The sequence below is a fragment of the Emys orbicularis genome, chromosome 1, assembly GCF_028017835.1.
Source record: "Emys orbicularis isolate rEmyOrb1 chromosome 1, rEmyOrb1.hap1, whole genome shotgun sequence".
NCBI classification, from domain to species: domain Eukaryota; kingdom Metazoa; phylum Chordata; order Testudines; family Emydidae; genus Emys; species Emys orbicularis.
This window is the reverse complement of record NC_088683.1, coordinates 76566661-76583439: the sequence shown is the minus strand read 5'-3', so window position 1 is coordinate 76583439 and position 16779 is coordinate 76566661. Positions and strand designations below refer to the sequence as shown.

Sequence of the window (16779 nt, the reverse complement as noted above, 5' to 3'; positions counted from 1 at the left end):
CAGAACACACATACTTATTTGGACTGAGAAACCTAGAAAGCAATAATGCTAAAAAGCGACATAGGAAATCATACTAGAAAACATGTTAGACATTAGTTTGCAATGTGTTATAGCTGTAAAAAGGCCCATGCAGGGTAGGCCTTCAAAACACAGACATAACAAGGCATATAGTAGCAAAGCAACAATCCTCCTCTCTACGATTCTAATACACCTGCACCCGTAAAACTGCATTCATGTCTGGCAACTATATTACCAGAAAGACAGAGAAATTTGAGGAAACAAAGAGCAACAAAAGTCACTAGTGAAATAGGGGGATGACAGATAAGGTAAGGTCGTAACAGTCCAACAAGCATCCAAGGAAGGAAAGGAATTACTCAGCGAGGTAGACTATGGTACAAGAGTCATGGGATTAAAATTAAGAAATGGGAAGGGGGGGGAGGGGGGAGAAATTAAGTTGAATTGGAGGAATTACATTCAGACGATTAAATGAATTTGCCTGCATAAGGGAATAAGTAGAAGCCCCACTGCTTGGGACCTTTGAAAAATCAAGAAGAAAAAAAAAGAAAAAAAGAGCCCACGAGAACACATGTGTTAGGCAGGGAGACAAACTGAATGAATTAATAGGTGTTCTCTATCTAGACTTTCTACTATTAGAAATGACAACGTTAATTTAAGATATAAATTCTGTATTTAAAAGTTTGTTGGCTGACTTCAAATATACAAAATTAACAGCCTCATTTAATAACAAACTTTTTAATAACCACTTATAATCTATGTGGGTATTACAGTCAAGCACAATTTATCTCAATGACTCCAAAACCATAGCAGCAAGGAGCGTCTTCAGCTTCTATAGGGACTGTGCAGCATAAAAGGGCAATCTGGTCAGTGAGGATACACCAGGCCAGAGCCACACTGGTACAGCTACTCCCAATTTTGGCTCTCCCTACATTGTTGATGCCAGTGGCACATGGAACTTTTCAGAGCTTGCACCACACCCACAGTTGGTAAGTCCCAATGTCACGTGGACAGACTAGGCAGGATCCACATTTCCACAGCAGCTTCCAGTCCCTACTCTGCCTCCCAAGCTTAATGCTCCTGCAGCTAGTGAGTCCTGGGATGGGGTTTGGGCCAAGCTGGAACCAGACCATCTCCAATTTCCAGTTCAGCCTCACTGCTGCTGGGGGACCCCTTTCTGGTCTTACACATCTTGTTGCTGATAAGGGCTAGTTGGAGGGGCAGGCTATGCAAGAGCTGAGTTGGTAAAGTTGCTCCTACCACTATCGATGGTAGAAGAATCCTTTTCACCACGCATCCCCCTACTGAAGGTAATTGGCAGGAGAGAGAGAGAATAAATAGGAAAAACAGAGTTCTCACTACTACATCCTATTTCCACTGTGCTCTCATGCACTTAGCTCACACCAATTTACTTGTAGTATTTCAGAAAATAAAACTACCCCCCCATCAAGTAACATTTACATTTTACATCTTATTAACAAAAATCAAATAGTTTGACGTGACATCATTGCAGAGATTAACAGGACATTTTCATGAGATCAAAATCCACTTTAGAAAACATTTTGATTCACTTTTGTTGTGGTTAAGGGCTTCTCTGTTTGAAGAAATGCCATGGAGGCAGTATGCTCTGCACTGCCCTATAATATATCCAGGTTTCATTCCCCATCTCTGCGTTCAAAAACTTAGGCCTAGAAAGGGGAAGGCAGAGTTTTTATGGCCCAGGAGCTAGAACAGCTCATCATTCATCATCAACCTCATCACAAGAAGAAACCTGGATGAGCTCCAGTGTTCTAACCAGCCAATACTGCATCCCTAGACGGGGTGATGAGAAGTTTCACAGGTCAAAGGAGACTGAGAGGAAAGAGAAGCCAGAGAACATCCCACAAGAGAGATCAGTCAGAACAATAATAAACCATAATAAAACTTCTAAAGTGAAATTAGGCATATTGTTCATTTGCTGCAGGACAAAAAAAACAAACAAAAAAAAGTCTGGCAAACAAGTTGCCAGTGGGTCACAGTAGATCTGCAAAAAGGAAACAAAAATGGGCTTGTTGCTTTCCTGCATTCCCCCTCCTTTCTTTCTGATGTATGAGGAAAGAATAACAGTTTGATTTTTCAGTTGCACTGAATTTGAAATTCAAGTCTTATCCACTCTGGAACACACAACTGTGACTGAAAAATTAGTTATGTTATCTACAGAGACTGAAAGCTGAGCAAATGAGAGCAGGACTTATCATTCCTGTTTAGAAGTTTTGTTCAATTTATGCTAATACTATTTAATATTAATGACTACATTTATGAAAAAGGAAATCTTAATTAACAAGATCACTCCCTTACCCTAAAATATTTTAGCTCATTCTCAGACATCCATGAGCTCCTCCAGCAGCAACAAGGAAGACCAGACTGCAGATATTTTTAAGGTTTAAAAAAAAAAAAACCAAACAAAAAAAAAAAAACCTGCAAGCACTCTTCAATACAAGAAAGGGCAAAAGTCCAATGTTTTAAAAAAATCCTTTACAGATCTCCAACACCCCAATTAGCAAAGGAAGTGGGTTTAGCTGTTGGTGGGAAGGAATCACTACAATGCAGGACCATGGAGGCTACAGTACAAAGAAGGAATTTTGGAAGATACCCCTCAAAAAAGCCCCCAAAGTACCACTGTTGTCTAATGGGGGAGAGAAAATAGTATCTTGCTTAAAGTGTGATATGGTCAAGAATCTAGACTCTCTATTGGTCAGCCTATGGTGTTTTCCATTCCTGTCCAAAATGGTTTCCTGCTGAGTATTCAAAGGAATACAAAGCAGTTATTCTCATCATGACCCAGAGCTGCTCCCATCTGTCAGAAGGCCTCTACTCAGTATTTGAGCACCCGTTTGTCGCGTGATTTTTGCTGGTCACTTGTGACTGATGTCCCAGCTCTTTTGTTGGCAGCAGCTAGTTCTTTTTCATTTAAGGCTTCCTCATCATCCACTCGCCCTCTTTATCTTTTTCCTCTCAATATCTACTTAAATAGATGCAACTTCTCTCCCTAGCATCGCCACGATTTCCTCCTCTCATACACTGCACACACCTCCACCATCTAGAAGAGTGGCTCTCAACCTTTTCAGACTACTGTACCCCTTTCAGGAGTATGATTTGTCTTGCGTAACCCCACGTTTCACCTCATTTAAAAGCTAAATGCTTACAAAATCAGACATAAAAATATAAGTGTCACAGCATGCTATTACTGAAAAATTGCTTACTTTCTCATGTTTACCATGTAATTATAAAATAAATTAATGGGAATATAAATATTGTACTTACATTTCAGGGTATAGTATATAGAGCAGTATAAACAAGTCATTTTATGAAATTATAGTTTGTACGGTCTTTGCTAGGGCTTTTTATGTTGCTTGTTGTAAAACTAGGCAAATATCTAGATGAGTTGATGTACCCCCTGGAAGACATCTTGAGTACCCAAAGGGGTACGCATACCCCTGGTTGAGAACCGCTAATCTAGATCTCCCTCCAAATTACTCCCCATGTGTCTGCTTTTAGTCAATCTCAGATCTTACACATGTACTTCCAAGGCTTGGAATTGCCTCCCCAATCTTGTGAGACAGGAAACATGTCTGTCCTTCAAACTGATAACTCAGGGAGCTTTGTATATCACATTCTTACCTGCACCCCTTTGTGTCTGATCTGTTATGGGTATATAACATGTGCCCAAATTAGTATCAAAGCACCTCAGAGTAAGGACCTTTTTCTCATTTTCAGAGCATTGTGCAACCCTTTCAATGTTCAGTATTTCTGAAGCATTGCAAGTAATTATATTTAAGCATTTTTTAGCTTGAAAGATGGACATATGAAAGCTTTCGTGATTTTTGGAAAAAATCAGTTTTCTAGTCTTGAATATAAACGTAAAAATTCACATAGCACAAGGGTATTTTAAGAAGTCTGCTACTGCACTTCAACATGCATACACTGTAGATTTTTCAACAGAGAAGGAAACATACTCCTCTTGCTCCAAAACAGCAATACAGCTTTGTAGCATTTGGTCAGGGTTTGGGGGAGGGTTGAGATAAGATCTTTTAATTTCCCAGGGTTAACAATTTTAGAAGCTATTCTGCTAGATTTGTTAGTGGTTTGTCAAGGGTGCATGGAGCACAGTATGGGGAGTTTATTGTTTGAAACAAAGAAAAAAAAATGTGTATCTAACAGCAGCAAAGTGCTTTTCTTTATTTCTAGATACCAGCACTTCCCCTGTGGTTTTTTTAAGGTCAGCTCTCTTATATTAATAAAATATTTAACTACCGAAGGACTCCCAACCCTTAAAAAAAAAAAAAAAAAGAGAGAGTTATCCAATATAAACCAAATACTAGATTTAGAAACTTGAAATATTTATTAACTTTTCCTCATATTTATTGCAAGATACAAGGGTAAAGAACAATTTTAACGGTAAGACTTCTGGTAGCGTGCACGGGCACCAGGTCCACCAAACTTCTTGGACTCGCAACGACGAGGATCTGCAACCAGTAAGGTCCTATCATACTGGATTAAGATGTCCTTGATTTCTTTCTTGGAAGCTTCATCAACATCTGAAAAAAGATCACATTTGTGACTAACATTCTATACCGCCATCTATTACTGTTCTACGTATAGCAGTTAATGTCTGAAGCTAAACACTTCAAAAAGGCTAGTAAAACAAAATCAAAACAATCAACTTACACTTCTGATAATAAGCCACCAATGCTTTGGAAATAGACTGACGAATTGCTGTTGAGGAAAGAGACAAGTTAACAATAATATCCAATAAATTCAGGTTTACATAGAAAGCATGGCAAAGGGTTTGGGGAGGGGTTGGCAGAAATGAATTTGACAAATGAAAAATAGTTATAAGTGTAATGATAAAACCACATCAAACCATTTTGTGTCATACACCTTCCACCTCAAGCCACACCCTTTAATCAAAAACTGACTTTAAAATAATGTCAGGATGGTTAACTAAAACAGATGAAGATTTGGGTTAATACATCTACTTGCTTCCTGTGCATCTTCTGAGCCATATCATTTTAATGAATGTTCAGGCCTTAACTAGCAGCAGCACGTTAACACTTCTGAAAAGCAATTTATGTTCTATTTTGCCCAATGTGTATAAGTTACAAGTTAAGTTCTGATTCTAGGATTTTTATTTGAGCAATTTTATCTGAGACAAATAACTACTTGACTTTGCAGTGCAGTTAGAAAATGCTGTTTAACCTCATCCCAAAATCCAATTTATGACCAATCACACGTAATCATTTATATAGCCCTGGAAGAGGGAAATGCTAATGCCAGTTTCATTCAAATCATTTCCATAAAGATCATTCATGTGTATAAATGAGAGCAGGTGATACAGATATAGTTCAAGATACATGCATTAAACTGGTATTTGTAATAGCCAAAGCTTTAAACTGTAGATGGTGTTTATTCCCTAAGATAAAAAATATTTATAATTTATTAATAAGTAGTTTAATCTATTCCAGCCCATACTAAAGAACTTGTACAAGAGTCGTACCGTAGATTTGTGCTACATGGCCGCCACCCTTAACACGGACTCTGATGTCAACACCAGCAAAGCGTTCCTTGCCCAGGAGAAGAACAGGTTCAAGCAACTAAGAAATAGACATAAAAATTGTATTAAATTATGAGAACATATTTATAATCAAGAGGCAGCAATCAGTGTTTTGAGCAAGGTTTCTAAGCATGGATTTATAAAATGTTTGGGGCTATGAGCCTTGCATTTACAATGCACACACTAAGGTAATTAAATAAAAACCACTGAGGCAATGTGGCCTAGTCACTAGTGGATAAGAGCAGAGACCTGGGTTCTTGTCACAACTCTGCTGCTGGGTGACGTTAGGCAAGTCACTTTGCCTTCCCGTGCCTCAGTTTCCCCATTTGTAAATGGGAGCAATGATACTTTGTAAAGTGCTTTGAGGTTAACTGATGAGTCAAACTAGGTAATATTAAACTTTATGAAGTTAGATCTAAGGAAGATTAACACCTATCAACATGTATGCTTTGCTCCCATCAACACTAATAAGAATAAATGAATTAAGAAAATACATCAGAGTAAAATTGAGAAAAGCACCTAACTGATACAGAAGCTCAAATCCCATTTTGCAAAGTGACTTGAGTGAGGACACACTTCTAAGCTTTTATTATTTAACCTGAGTACTCAACTCCAAAATCTAAAATTGTATACAAACTTACAAATAGTCAAGCTACAGCTAACAGCCTACATGGCCACTAAAAAAAGTGATGGCTAGTGTGGGGTTGGCAAACTACTGCCCAGGGGCCGCATCCAGCCCTTCAGACATTTTAATCGGGTCCTCAAGCTCCCGCCTGGGAGCGGGGTTGGGGGCTTGCCCCGCTCCGCGTGTGCCGGGGCTCCCAGAAGCAGTGGTATGTCTCCCCTCCGACTCCTATGTGTAGGGGAAGCCAGGGGGCTCCACACGCTGCCCCCGCCCAAGCACCACCTCCGCAGCTCCCATTGGCTGGGAACCACAGCCCTCCTCCCCCACTCTGAACTCCTCATTTCTGGCCCCACCCCAGAGCCTGCACTCCCAGCCGGAGCCCGCACTCCCTCCTGCACTCCAACCCCCAATTTCGTGAGCATTCATGGCCCGCCATACCCAGATGTGGCCCTCAGGCCAAAGAGTTTGCCGGCCCCTGATCTACTGTATGTCTTCATGGCAACAATAAACTCTTCCGCTCTTCCGTTTATGTATATAGTACATAAACATAGAATAATGTCCAAAGAAAACCAATAAAGTGCTTACTTTGTACTGCAGGGTTCTAGGCTCAATCATTTCCAGGGGTCTTCCATTCACTTTAATGAGACCATTTCCTCTCTTGCAGTGAGCAACAGCAGTAGCTGTTTTCTAAAAAAGCAAGCATATATGAGTAAAGCATTCGTATACTATTAACTGTGCACCAACTGCTTTAGAGACTAGCGTACAGTGCTTTCAGTCTAGATTATGACACTCAAGATTTCAAAAAGTATTTTTCATTTAAAGCAAAGCCACTGCTGCAAACCACTGAAACATACTAGGTCAGATGAGGACTTAAAATAAAAAAATATATAGGCGAGTCAGCTTTGCTGAAAACACACAAAATTTGATCTACACGTGGGAAGTGTGATGACATAATTTACTACTAGCAACCAGGCCTCCTAGATCATGGAATGAACAGGAGAGGCCCAGAGGCAGAGCCATTACCTTCACCGTCTGCCATCTCTGCAAGTCATGCCGTGGAGAAGACTTTTTACAGTGTTACCTGTGTGTGATCGGGGGGCGGGGAGAGCAGGGGCACTGGAACAATTTGTATAGTGGGGGCGCTGAGAACCATTAACCCACATTGTAAACCCTGTACATGATGGAAACTACTTCAAGTCAGGGGGCGCCGCCGTACCCCCACTTCCAACACCTATGGGGGGCTGTAGGTGGGTGTAGCAGGGAGGCTGTTGTGCACGCTACGGGGTGCTGCAGCTCACGCCTATCGCAGCGGCCTGGCTCCCATCGCGATGACGGGCTCGGCCGATGGCGCGGTGCCCCCACGGCTACATCCCGGGTAGCTCCGCGGCGGGAGCCCCGGGCCGGGGTTACCGGCCACCCCGCCTGGCTGGGCCCGGGCGAGACACGTGGAGGCCCCTGCGGCTCCCGGGCCGCCGCGGAGCGCACAGGCCGCAGCTGCCGGGCCGGGGAACGCGGCCTGGTCCCGGGGGCGCTGCCGCCCGCTCGCTCACCTTCCGCCCGAAGACCTGGACGCTCTGCAGGGGCCCCTTGGCCGGCATGGCTCCTCCTGCAACAGACAGACACGGCGGTGAGCGGCGCGCGGCCCAGCCAGGGTGGGGGACGAGGGAGGGGGGGGCGCGGAGCTGGCGAAAACTCACCTTCCGCCAGCGACAGCAGCAGCAAAAGAGAGAACGGGGCCTCCGGAGCCGCTTCTCAGGGGCAGCCCAGCCGCAAAGCGCAGTCCGACTTCCGGCCGCGCTTTACGGCTCCCTCCCGCCGCGCTTTACGGCTGCCCGAAGGAAGGGGGACAGGAGTCTCGGGCGCGGCGCGGCGGGGCGGGGCTGAGAGAGCTGCCGGGAAGAGGCTGGTGCAGGGGGCGACCGTCACCCAGATTCGTGGTCTGTTACCATCCAATTTTTAAGTTCTCTGTGCTCTTTTATTTTTTTACACGTTATGAATTACTGCTGTACAACAGCATAGGCTTTCACCTATGTTATCATTAAACTAACCCAAATAATGCACTAAATAGTACTGACTAGTGTTACACGGCGACAGCAGCTCCTCACACCCATCTAAGGTTTTCTCTGTCTGGGCCCTTTCACGCAATGGGTCTTTTCTAAATACTTTAAAAAAAAAAAAAAAAAAAACGCTTTTGGTTAGAAGGAGTCTTTCACTACCAGCATGGTTTCCCCATTACAAAGAGGGAATTTTACTGGAATCAGTGGGATCTCTCCCATCTGGATACATTTTTTAATGTGCCTCAGTCTATTTGTAGGTGCTGTTTTCTAGGTATCTGTACCATAGTATCTGAGCATGATAAGGAGTAACCACTACCAAGGTGGTGAGTAAAATATAAAACCGGCCCAAGACCTCTAGTCTCTGAGTAAAATGGCCTATCTACATGGAACAGCTTTCAAGATTGTGTCCTATATCAACACAAAAACTTGGTGCAAAGTAGAATTAAATGCTTAATCTAAAACAAATGGCACTATCACCCAAAGTATTTCACTTAATACTTAACCTAAGCCAATGTGAGTTGAAAACATCCCAGACACTTAGAACCACTCCTTGTGAGTTTGGCTCTTGGTGCACTGGCATATGGTCCTTTAAAGTTTACATTTTTCTACTGATTTTGCAGTATAATGTTTTGTAATTATTTCTGTTCATTTATTTTGTTTACTACTTTAACTTTGAAACTGGCCTGTCTCATCCTTAGCCACAAAGGAAATAACGTTTCCGTAAATATAAGCTTGACAGACATTGAAAATAGAGGAAGTTCCAAGTTCTTTAAAGTTTGTGCACAGTGTGAGAGATTTTGTCCTAACTTTGAAACTCTCCTCTTGTATGAGTTCATTTTGCTAAATGGAACAAAAAGACATTTGACAAACAAAAGAATCCAGGTGCCACCTAGAGGCTATTTAGTGCACTTCTTATAAAGGAATGCTACTAAGATGGGCATGGTGAATATTAAAAGAGCACTCACTAGTTAACCTGTGATGACCTGTGTTCAAATGCTTCAGACCAAATCATGGAAAAAACCCACAGATGTCTGAATTTTATCATATTTGGTATCAGCTCAAAAGTGGTATTCTGAGGAGTTGTTGGGAAATGATAATGCTTCCTTGGGTTAGTTCTGAGATATCCAAATTATTATTTATATTGTAGTATCACCTAGAAGCCCCAGCACAATGGGGCCCTGATCCATGTCTAAGTGCTGCACAAACATAACAAAAAGATGGTCCCTGCCCCAAAGAACCTAGCATAGTGGGGTCCTGGTCCATGAGTAGGGCTCCTAGGTGCTGTGGTAACACAGATAATAAATAAGAGTGAAAAAGCTGTATTTTTTGCCATTTAAATATTGAATTTGCTAAGAAATATCAAAATAGTATCTTTGATATGTACAACCTGCAGTAAGCTCCCTGCGTGCAGATCCGTGTGCCCACATGAAGTCCCATTAAAGACAGTGGACTCTTCACAGGTACAGGATCCATCTGTCTGCACTGAGCTCTTTGCAGGATCTGGGTTTTTGCCTCTATCTTTCACATATAATAGCATCTCAGACAATATGGAATATTGTGTCTTTTGTGGAGCTTGATTTTTTTTTAAATGTAAGATCTAATATTTCACTGAAACCCTCATGTCAATAATAATGAGTATGAAGACATTTCTTCTATATGGAATCCGTGTGTATAAAAAATGCAGATTGAATGAATACATATTTCTGAAACAGAGATTTTTGTTGACAGTCGATACTTTTATTTATACATTTAATTTGTCATTAAACAACCAATCCTTCTGCCTGTAAATAAATATATTGAATAGTCCTAAACCAGTACAATTGAATAGTCCTAATCCCTTTTAGGCCCCAAACATTTGAGGGTTTCCACATGTGCCTAATTTTATGCACATTACATAGTTCCATTCAAGTAAAAGGCACTACTCACAGTGTATAGAGTTAAGCACATTTAAGTCTTTGCATAACTGGGGTCTTAAATGTGACCTGCAAAAGGATTTCCTTTAGATGCCCAACAACTTTATAAATACATTCCCAACCTGTATTGGGTGGATCCTTCTCTACGCCAACGCAATTCTCAGTGCAGATCAGGGCTTAAGTATTAAATAATCAATTAAATAGGGGCATTCAAGTGCATTATTAGCATAAGACTTCCTTTATTTTGCTTTTGCAGATCCTGTGACATTCATTCCCACTCACATAGTCATCTCCTGCTGCAAGTCTCTGCCAACAGTCTAGAAATGCCACTAAAATTCATGCTACAAATACGGTTTATAAATTTGACTATCTGCCTTTCCATATTCTGTTAGAAAAGTAAAGCGGTAATTAGCACACAGTTGGACATTTAATAATGATTCTGGAAAGAACTGGGTTTGGGGTTTTCTTTTGTTTGTTTGTTTGTTTCTTTTTTTCCCCATTTCTGGCCCATACAAATCTTGGAATAGAAGCTAGAAGCTATTTAATTTAGAAGCTCATGCTTCAGGGAGTAGGGTATGTAACATGAGAGAGAGAAAATTATGTCACAAATAACCATATTCACAGAGATCATGGGGGGGGGGGGAAGTTCCCAGTGAGAAGCAGAGGAGAAAATAAAGATGAATGGCAAGATGGAGAAAAAGGTTCCAGACTAGGGAAGGTGTTGCAGTTCAGAAAATCAATGCATGCAAAATCTCTTCTGATAACCCACTTAGAAAACCACTTCAGTAGAACATCACACACCCTAAAGCAGCCATAAAACTAATGTTAGGAAAGAAAAGACAACAAGAGTCTCCAGAAGAACTCACAGTACCATATTCTCCACTTCCTTGTGCTTTGTATACTCATTTGCACCTGTGCAATATAACATACTGACGAGGTAGCATTTTCTATCTGCTTTGCACAGGTGTAAATGACAACACAAACTTTTCATTCCTACTAAATGTAAGATTTATGTGTTGTTCATCTGCCCTTACTAGAAACATCACTCCTGGAACAGATAGGATTTTTCTGACCCAACTGGGAAAGGCATTTTATAGGACATTTGTTATATAGCTAACAACCACTATTTAAATTCTTGGATTTGAAAGAGATTTTCCATTCAGAATTATGAGGAATTGTTTTATAACTCTGTCTGGAGAAAAAAAAAAACATTTTATCTTAACTGCAAGGTCCTGATTCCATAGAAAACTCTGTGAGGGTGCAGGAGTCCACCTGCATGGAATTTCTTGCAGGATTAGAGCCTAACAGCAAAAGGTATTTAGAGAGAACTTTGTGCCTACAGTGTCTGTAGATGTGTATGTTTATATATGTTGTGAATTCTCATGAATTAACATTGCATTGGGTTATTGTAAATATGACTTTGGTGGGAGAAGAGTTTTAATGAGTTCTGAGAAATCTAGGATCTGAAGCCAAATTTTCAAAAGGGATTAGTGATTTTGGGTGCCCAACTTGGGACATCCTACGTGAGCCTAAGAACATAAGAAAGGCCGTACTGGGTCAGACCAAAGGTCCATCTAGCCCAGTATCTGTCTACCGACAGTGGCCAATGCCAGGTGCCCCAGAGGGAGTGAACCTAACAGGCAATGATCAAGTGATCTCTCTCCTGCCATCCATCTCCATCCTCTGACGAACAGAGGCTAGGGACACCATTCTTACCCATCCTGGCTAATAGCCATTTATGGACTTAGCTACCATGAATTTATCCAGTCCCCTTTTAAACATTGTTATAGTCCTAGCCTTCACAACCTCCTCAGGTAAGGAGTTCCACAAGTTGACTGTGCGCTGCGTGAAGAAGAACTTCCTTTTATTTGTTTTAAACCTGCTGCCTATTAATTTCTTTTGGTGACCCCTAGTTCTTGTATTATGGGAATAAGTAAATAACTTTTCCTTATCCACTTTCTCAACATCACTCATGATTTTATATACCTCTATCATGTCCCCCCTTAGTCTTCTCTTTTCCAAACTGAAGAGTCCTAGCCTCTTTAATCTTTCCTCATATGGGACCCTCTCTAAACCCTTAATCATTTTAGTTGCTCTTTTCTGAACCTTTTCTAGTGCTAGAATATCTTTTTTGAGGTGAGGAGACCACATCTGTACACAGTATTCGAGATGTGGGCGAACCATGGATTTATATAAGGGCAATAATATATTCTCAGTCTTATTCTCTATCCCCTTTTTAATGATTCCTAACATCCTGTTTGCTTTTTTGACCGCCTCTGCACACTGCGTGGACATCTTTAGAGAACTATCCACGATGACGCCAAGATCTTTTTCCTGACTCGTTGTAGCTAAATTTGCCCCCATCATGTTGTATGTATAGTTGGGGTTATTTTTTCCAATGTGCATTACTTTACATTTATCCACATTAAATTTCATTTGCCATTTTGTTGCCCAATCACTTAGTTTTGTGAGATCTTTTTGAAGTTCTTCACAATCTGCTTTGGTCTTAACTATCTTGAGTAGTTTAGTATCATCTGCAAACTTTGCCACCTCACTGTTTACCCCTTTCTCCAGATCATTTATGAATAAATTGAATAGGATAGGTCCTAGGACTGACCCTTGGGGAACACCACTAGTTACCCCTCTCCATTCTGAGAATTTACCATTAATTCCTACCCTTTGTTCCCTGTCCTTTAACCAGTTCTCAATCCATGAAAGGACCTTCCCTTTTATCCCATGACAGCTTAATTTACGTAAGAGCCTTTGGTGAGGGACCTTGAAAGGACCTTCCCTTTTATCCCATGACAGCTTAATTTACGTAAGAGCCTTTGGTGAGGGACCTTGTCAAAGGCTTTCTGGAAATCTAAGTACACTATGTCCACCGGATCCCCCTTGTCCACATGTTTGTTGACCCCTTCAAAGAACTCTAATAGCCTGATTTTCAAAGAGTGGGTACTCAATACTTCCTAATAATATGTTTCAAATTGAGCATCCACAATCACTAGTCATTTTTGAAATTTTTGGCTTGAATCTTTACAGTTAAGAGTTAATAGCAATAGGCACTTGAATGATGTCTTTCCTATGTCTCTCTTTCTTCATATTAGTACTAATTTCTTTGACAGCACTGAATTCTGGGAGTAATTACATAAAATTAAGTTAATGCAATATTAACTCCCTCTGAATCTTCTCCATGGCTACTTAACTAACCAGCCACAGAGGGATACAATCTGTTGCAACACAGCTTTTACTGGAGCCTATCCATGCAAACAGCTTTTGCCTCCGTGGATGTGTGGCTTCTGTCCCTAGGATGCATAGCACTGAGAATCCTTACTCAGTGCAAATTCTACATTACCTAAACTGTGTCACCTTGAAGGGAAAACTTGCAGGATTGCTGTGAGGGAAAGCTCATGGAGATTCATTTCTATCAGGCCTTTTACTTATATTCAGGTTAAACATTTGGAAGTTAAACATAGTGGACCCAAACGTGAAACAAAAGACCTGATTCTTCACTTGCAGCTTGTACAAAATGAGTGTAAAACATACCCAGCTCAGAATGATAGTATTTTATACGGACTGTACATAGGAATAAATAACTATACAAGGTACAAGGCAGTGAAGTATCAAGGCAAAGGTATGTCAATAAGGCCAGCTTTCAGTATGAATCTTTATGAAAGGAGAGAGGAAACACTCACTATAGTAAGGGGAACTCCACATACCTTTAGCACAGTTGCTGGAAGAGGGAAAAGAGGATGGGGACCTGATTGAAATATTTAAAATTGAGAGGTGTAGCAAAAATTGATCAATCACTCCTTTTGTGCTGTCTCATAATGTGAAAACAAAGAGTCATTCTAAAATTAAAGGTAAATTTAAAATAAATAAAAGGAAAGACTTTTCTTATACACTGTGTTCAGCATGTGGAATTTGCTGCCATATACCAGTAGGTCATAATCTACTATGGTGCATAGCTGTATTATTTTTTTAAAGGGATGGATAATTTTGACCAGTAAAAAGACTTAATGCTCCTTCATACATGTTAAGATACAGATGGGTGAAAAAAACCTTATTCTTTATTTAGGGCAAAAAATGATCACTGCAGGGCTCAGGAAGTGTCCCCTCTCAGACTTGCCAGGAGGAAGATATTTAACTTGGTCTACCATTGGCCTTATTTGCTATAGCAAAACTTATTATCCTTAGTCATCAGGGTATTAGTGTATAGCGCTGTTACATTTTGTACTTGTTTGATGATAAAATGTGTAATTAACTCAAGAATCACATTATTTCCAATGTTTGCTTTTCACGGATTATAGTCATCCAGACAACCGCTGAAGAGTCTTCTAAACTGAATTAGTGCAAGAATGCTGTGACCAATGGAAAAATGTTTGATGCATCCAGGAAAATGAATCTTCCCAGCTTTTAAAAATATTGCTGTCAAAACAATTTGGGATTGCACAAGATTTCCATATTATTCCTTTAGAAAATATTACTTATTACTTGGGTGTAATGCAAATGTATTGGGTTAATTGCTCATCTCCAAAAAGGCTATTTAAAATATTTGCATGTAAAGATAAATATTATCCTGATTGTTGTGAATTCTGGTAGCTGCTCACAGATGGGGTTGACCTCGTGGAAAGGCTTAGATCACATTGGATGGAAGTCACAAATGCAAATTTTTATGGTAGAATTTGAAAAAGTATTAAATGTATAGGCCTGTATTGAAATCTTTGTCCATCAATAAATAGAAACTTAATAGATCACTTACGGCTCAATCCTGCCATTTCTACTCAGGAATAATCTCAATTCCTGGGGATTTCAATGTGATTTTTACCTAAGGACTGTAAGAGCTATCTCTTACTGAAACACCCAGTCACCGTGGTAGCTAAGCAATAATCTAAGGATCAAGCCCTCTGACTGGAAATGGTGCAACACTGTGCATTTGAATTCCCTTCTGGTGTACGAGGGTATAGTGTAATTTGGTTTATAGTGAAGAAGAATTAAATTGTGGTTAGGCCTCTACCACAACTCAGACTCTCCTCTGAAGCACACGTGTGCACAAAATCCCTCCTTACAGAAGTGTTTCTTTTTTGGTTTTAAAGATCAACGAAAAGTAGTAAAAATTTGACCTGAAGGTTACCCACTATATCTGAGTTAGGTGCTCACATAAACCAAACAGTAAACAGAATTGCAAACAGTGTATAGGATTGATTTTCTAAAACTGCCTGAATAGATTTCCTAAGCTGCTGAGGAAGCAGAATGCAATTCCTCCAGTAGTCTGCTTCCCCTAGAGGCCTCCTTCCTTTTATTAGCGCCTAAGCACACTGGGACCTGTTGCTCTCTCTCAACTTTCCTCAGCAGAGAGATGCACTGCCCTGGCTTCCTCTCCTCTGGCTCACTAGGTATGTCAATACCGCTTCCCTGTTTTGACACTCCAACACCCCAATATTCACCACTGTCATGTAACTAGGATATGTTTTGTACAACGTATGTCTTGAGAGGTATCATTCTAAAAGTCTTGATCTGCTAGACATTAATATCTCATTGAATTGTATGTGTTATTGTCATATGTGAAGTTATGAAGTTTGGCTATGTATGTGTTACTGAAACGTGAGGTTGAAAACACCCACAAGCAGCCTTTCAGGTACAACAGTAAAAAGACCAAACAATGTTAATGGCTTATTGAGGAAATGTACACAAGCACAAGGATTACCCCAGGAAATGTGTACAATAGAAACCTCTCAGAGATAGCTCTACACAATGGGAACTGTTTGACCCAGGTCACAGCAAAAGAGCTTTCCAGCAAGTGGGAAGAAGATATAAAAGGGGACAATGACTTCATGAGGGTACCTCACTCTCCCTCAAGAACACACCTGGAAACAAATATGGGGCAAGGACTAAACTGTGGGAAGTGATAGTCCCAGGCTAGAAGGATCTTTAGCCGTTGTATGAAAACCTGGGAAAGCCAAGGCAACTGCCAGCCTATTTATCACTCAGGGTCAGAATTTGCTAATTTATACCGTATCCTACTTATCTAGTGTGTTAAGATCAGCTTGCAGTTTTTGTTTATTTACTAAGGCAGCAGTTCTCAAACTTCATTGCACCGTGACCTCCTTCTGACAACAAAAATTACTACATAACCCCAGGAGGGGGGACTGAAGACCAAGCCCACCCAAGCCCTGCCAGCCCAAGGGCTTCTGCCCAAGGGCTTCTTGGGTGGGGGGCATGTAACCTTAGCCCTGGGCGGTGGGGCTTGGGCTTGGGCTCCAATGCTAGGCAGCGGGGCTTGGGCTTTGGCTTCAGACTTGCTGGGGCCCAGGGCCAACACCAGCCCTGGCAACCCCATTAAAATGAGGTTGCAACCCACTTTGGGTTCCTGACCCACAGTTTGAGAACCCCTGTACTAAGGTGATCTGTTTGCTATCACTTAAAATCTATCCTTTGTATTTAATAAACTTGATCTGTAAAAACACCACCTTTTCTCCATGTCCCTCCTTAAAACTCATCTCACTGTAATGCACACAGAAAAGTGCTATCTTCTAATGGTTCAGCAGGTGAAAAGTGCTAGAGTATGAATTGTGCACA

The 16779-nt window shown here is 40.9% G+C and overlaps 1 protein-coding gene across 1 annotated transcript; it reads right to left on the bottom strand.

The window, feature by feature from the left end:
• Nucleotides 1-4373: 4373 nt before the first annotated feature.
• On the bottom strand, nt 4374-8034 carry RPS16 (ribosomal protein S16). The gene is made up of 6 exons (XM_065403158.1): nt 7931-8034; nt 7784-7839; nt 6819-6920; nt 5552-5648; nt 4723-4770; nt 4374-4592 (listed from the first exon to the last, which is right to left on the bottom strand). Exons 2-6 carry the CDS (start codon nt 7829-7831, stop codon nt 4447-4449), a joined length of 441 nt encoding a protein of 146 aa, XP_065259230.1. The 5' UTR covers nt 7832-7839; nt 7931-8034; the 3' UTR covers nt 4374-4446.
• Nucleotides 8035-16779: the final 8745 nt, after the last annotated feature.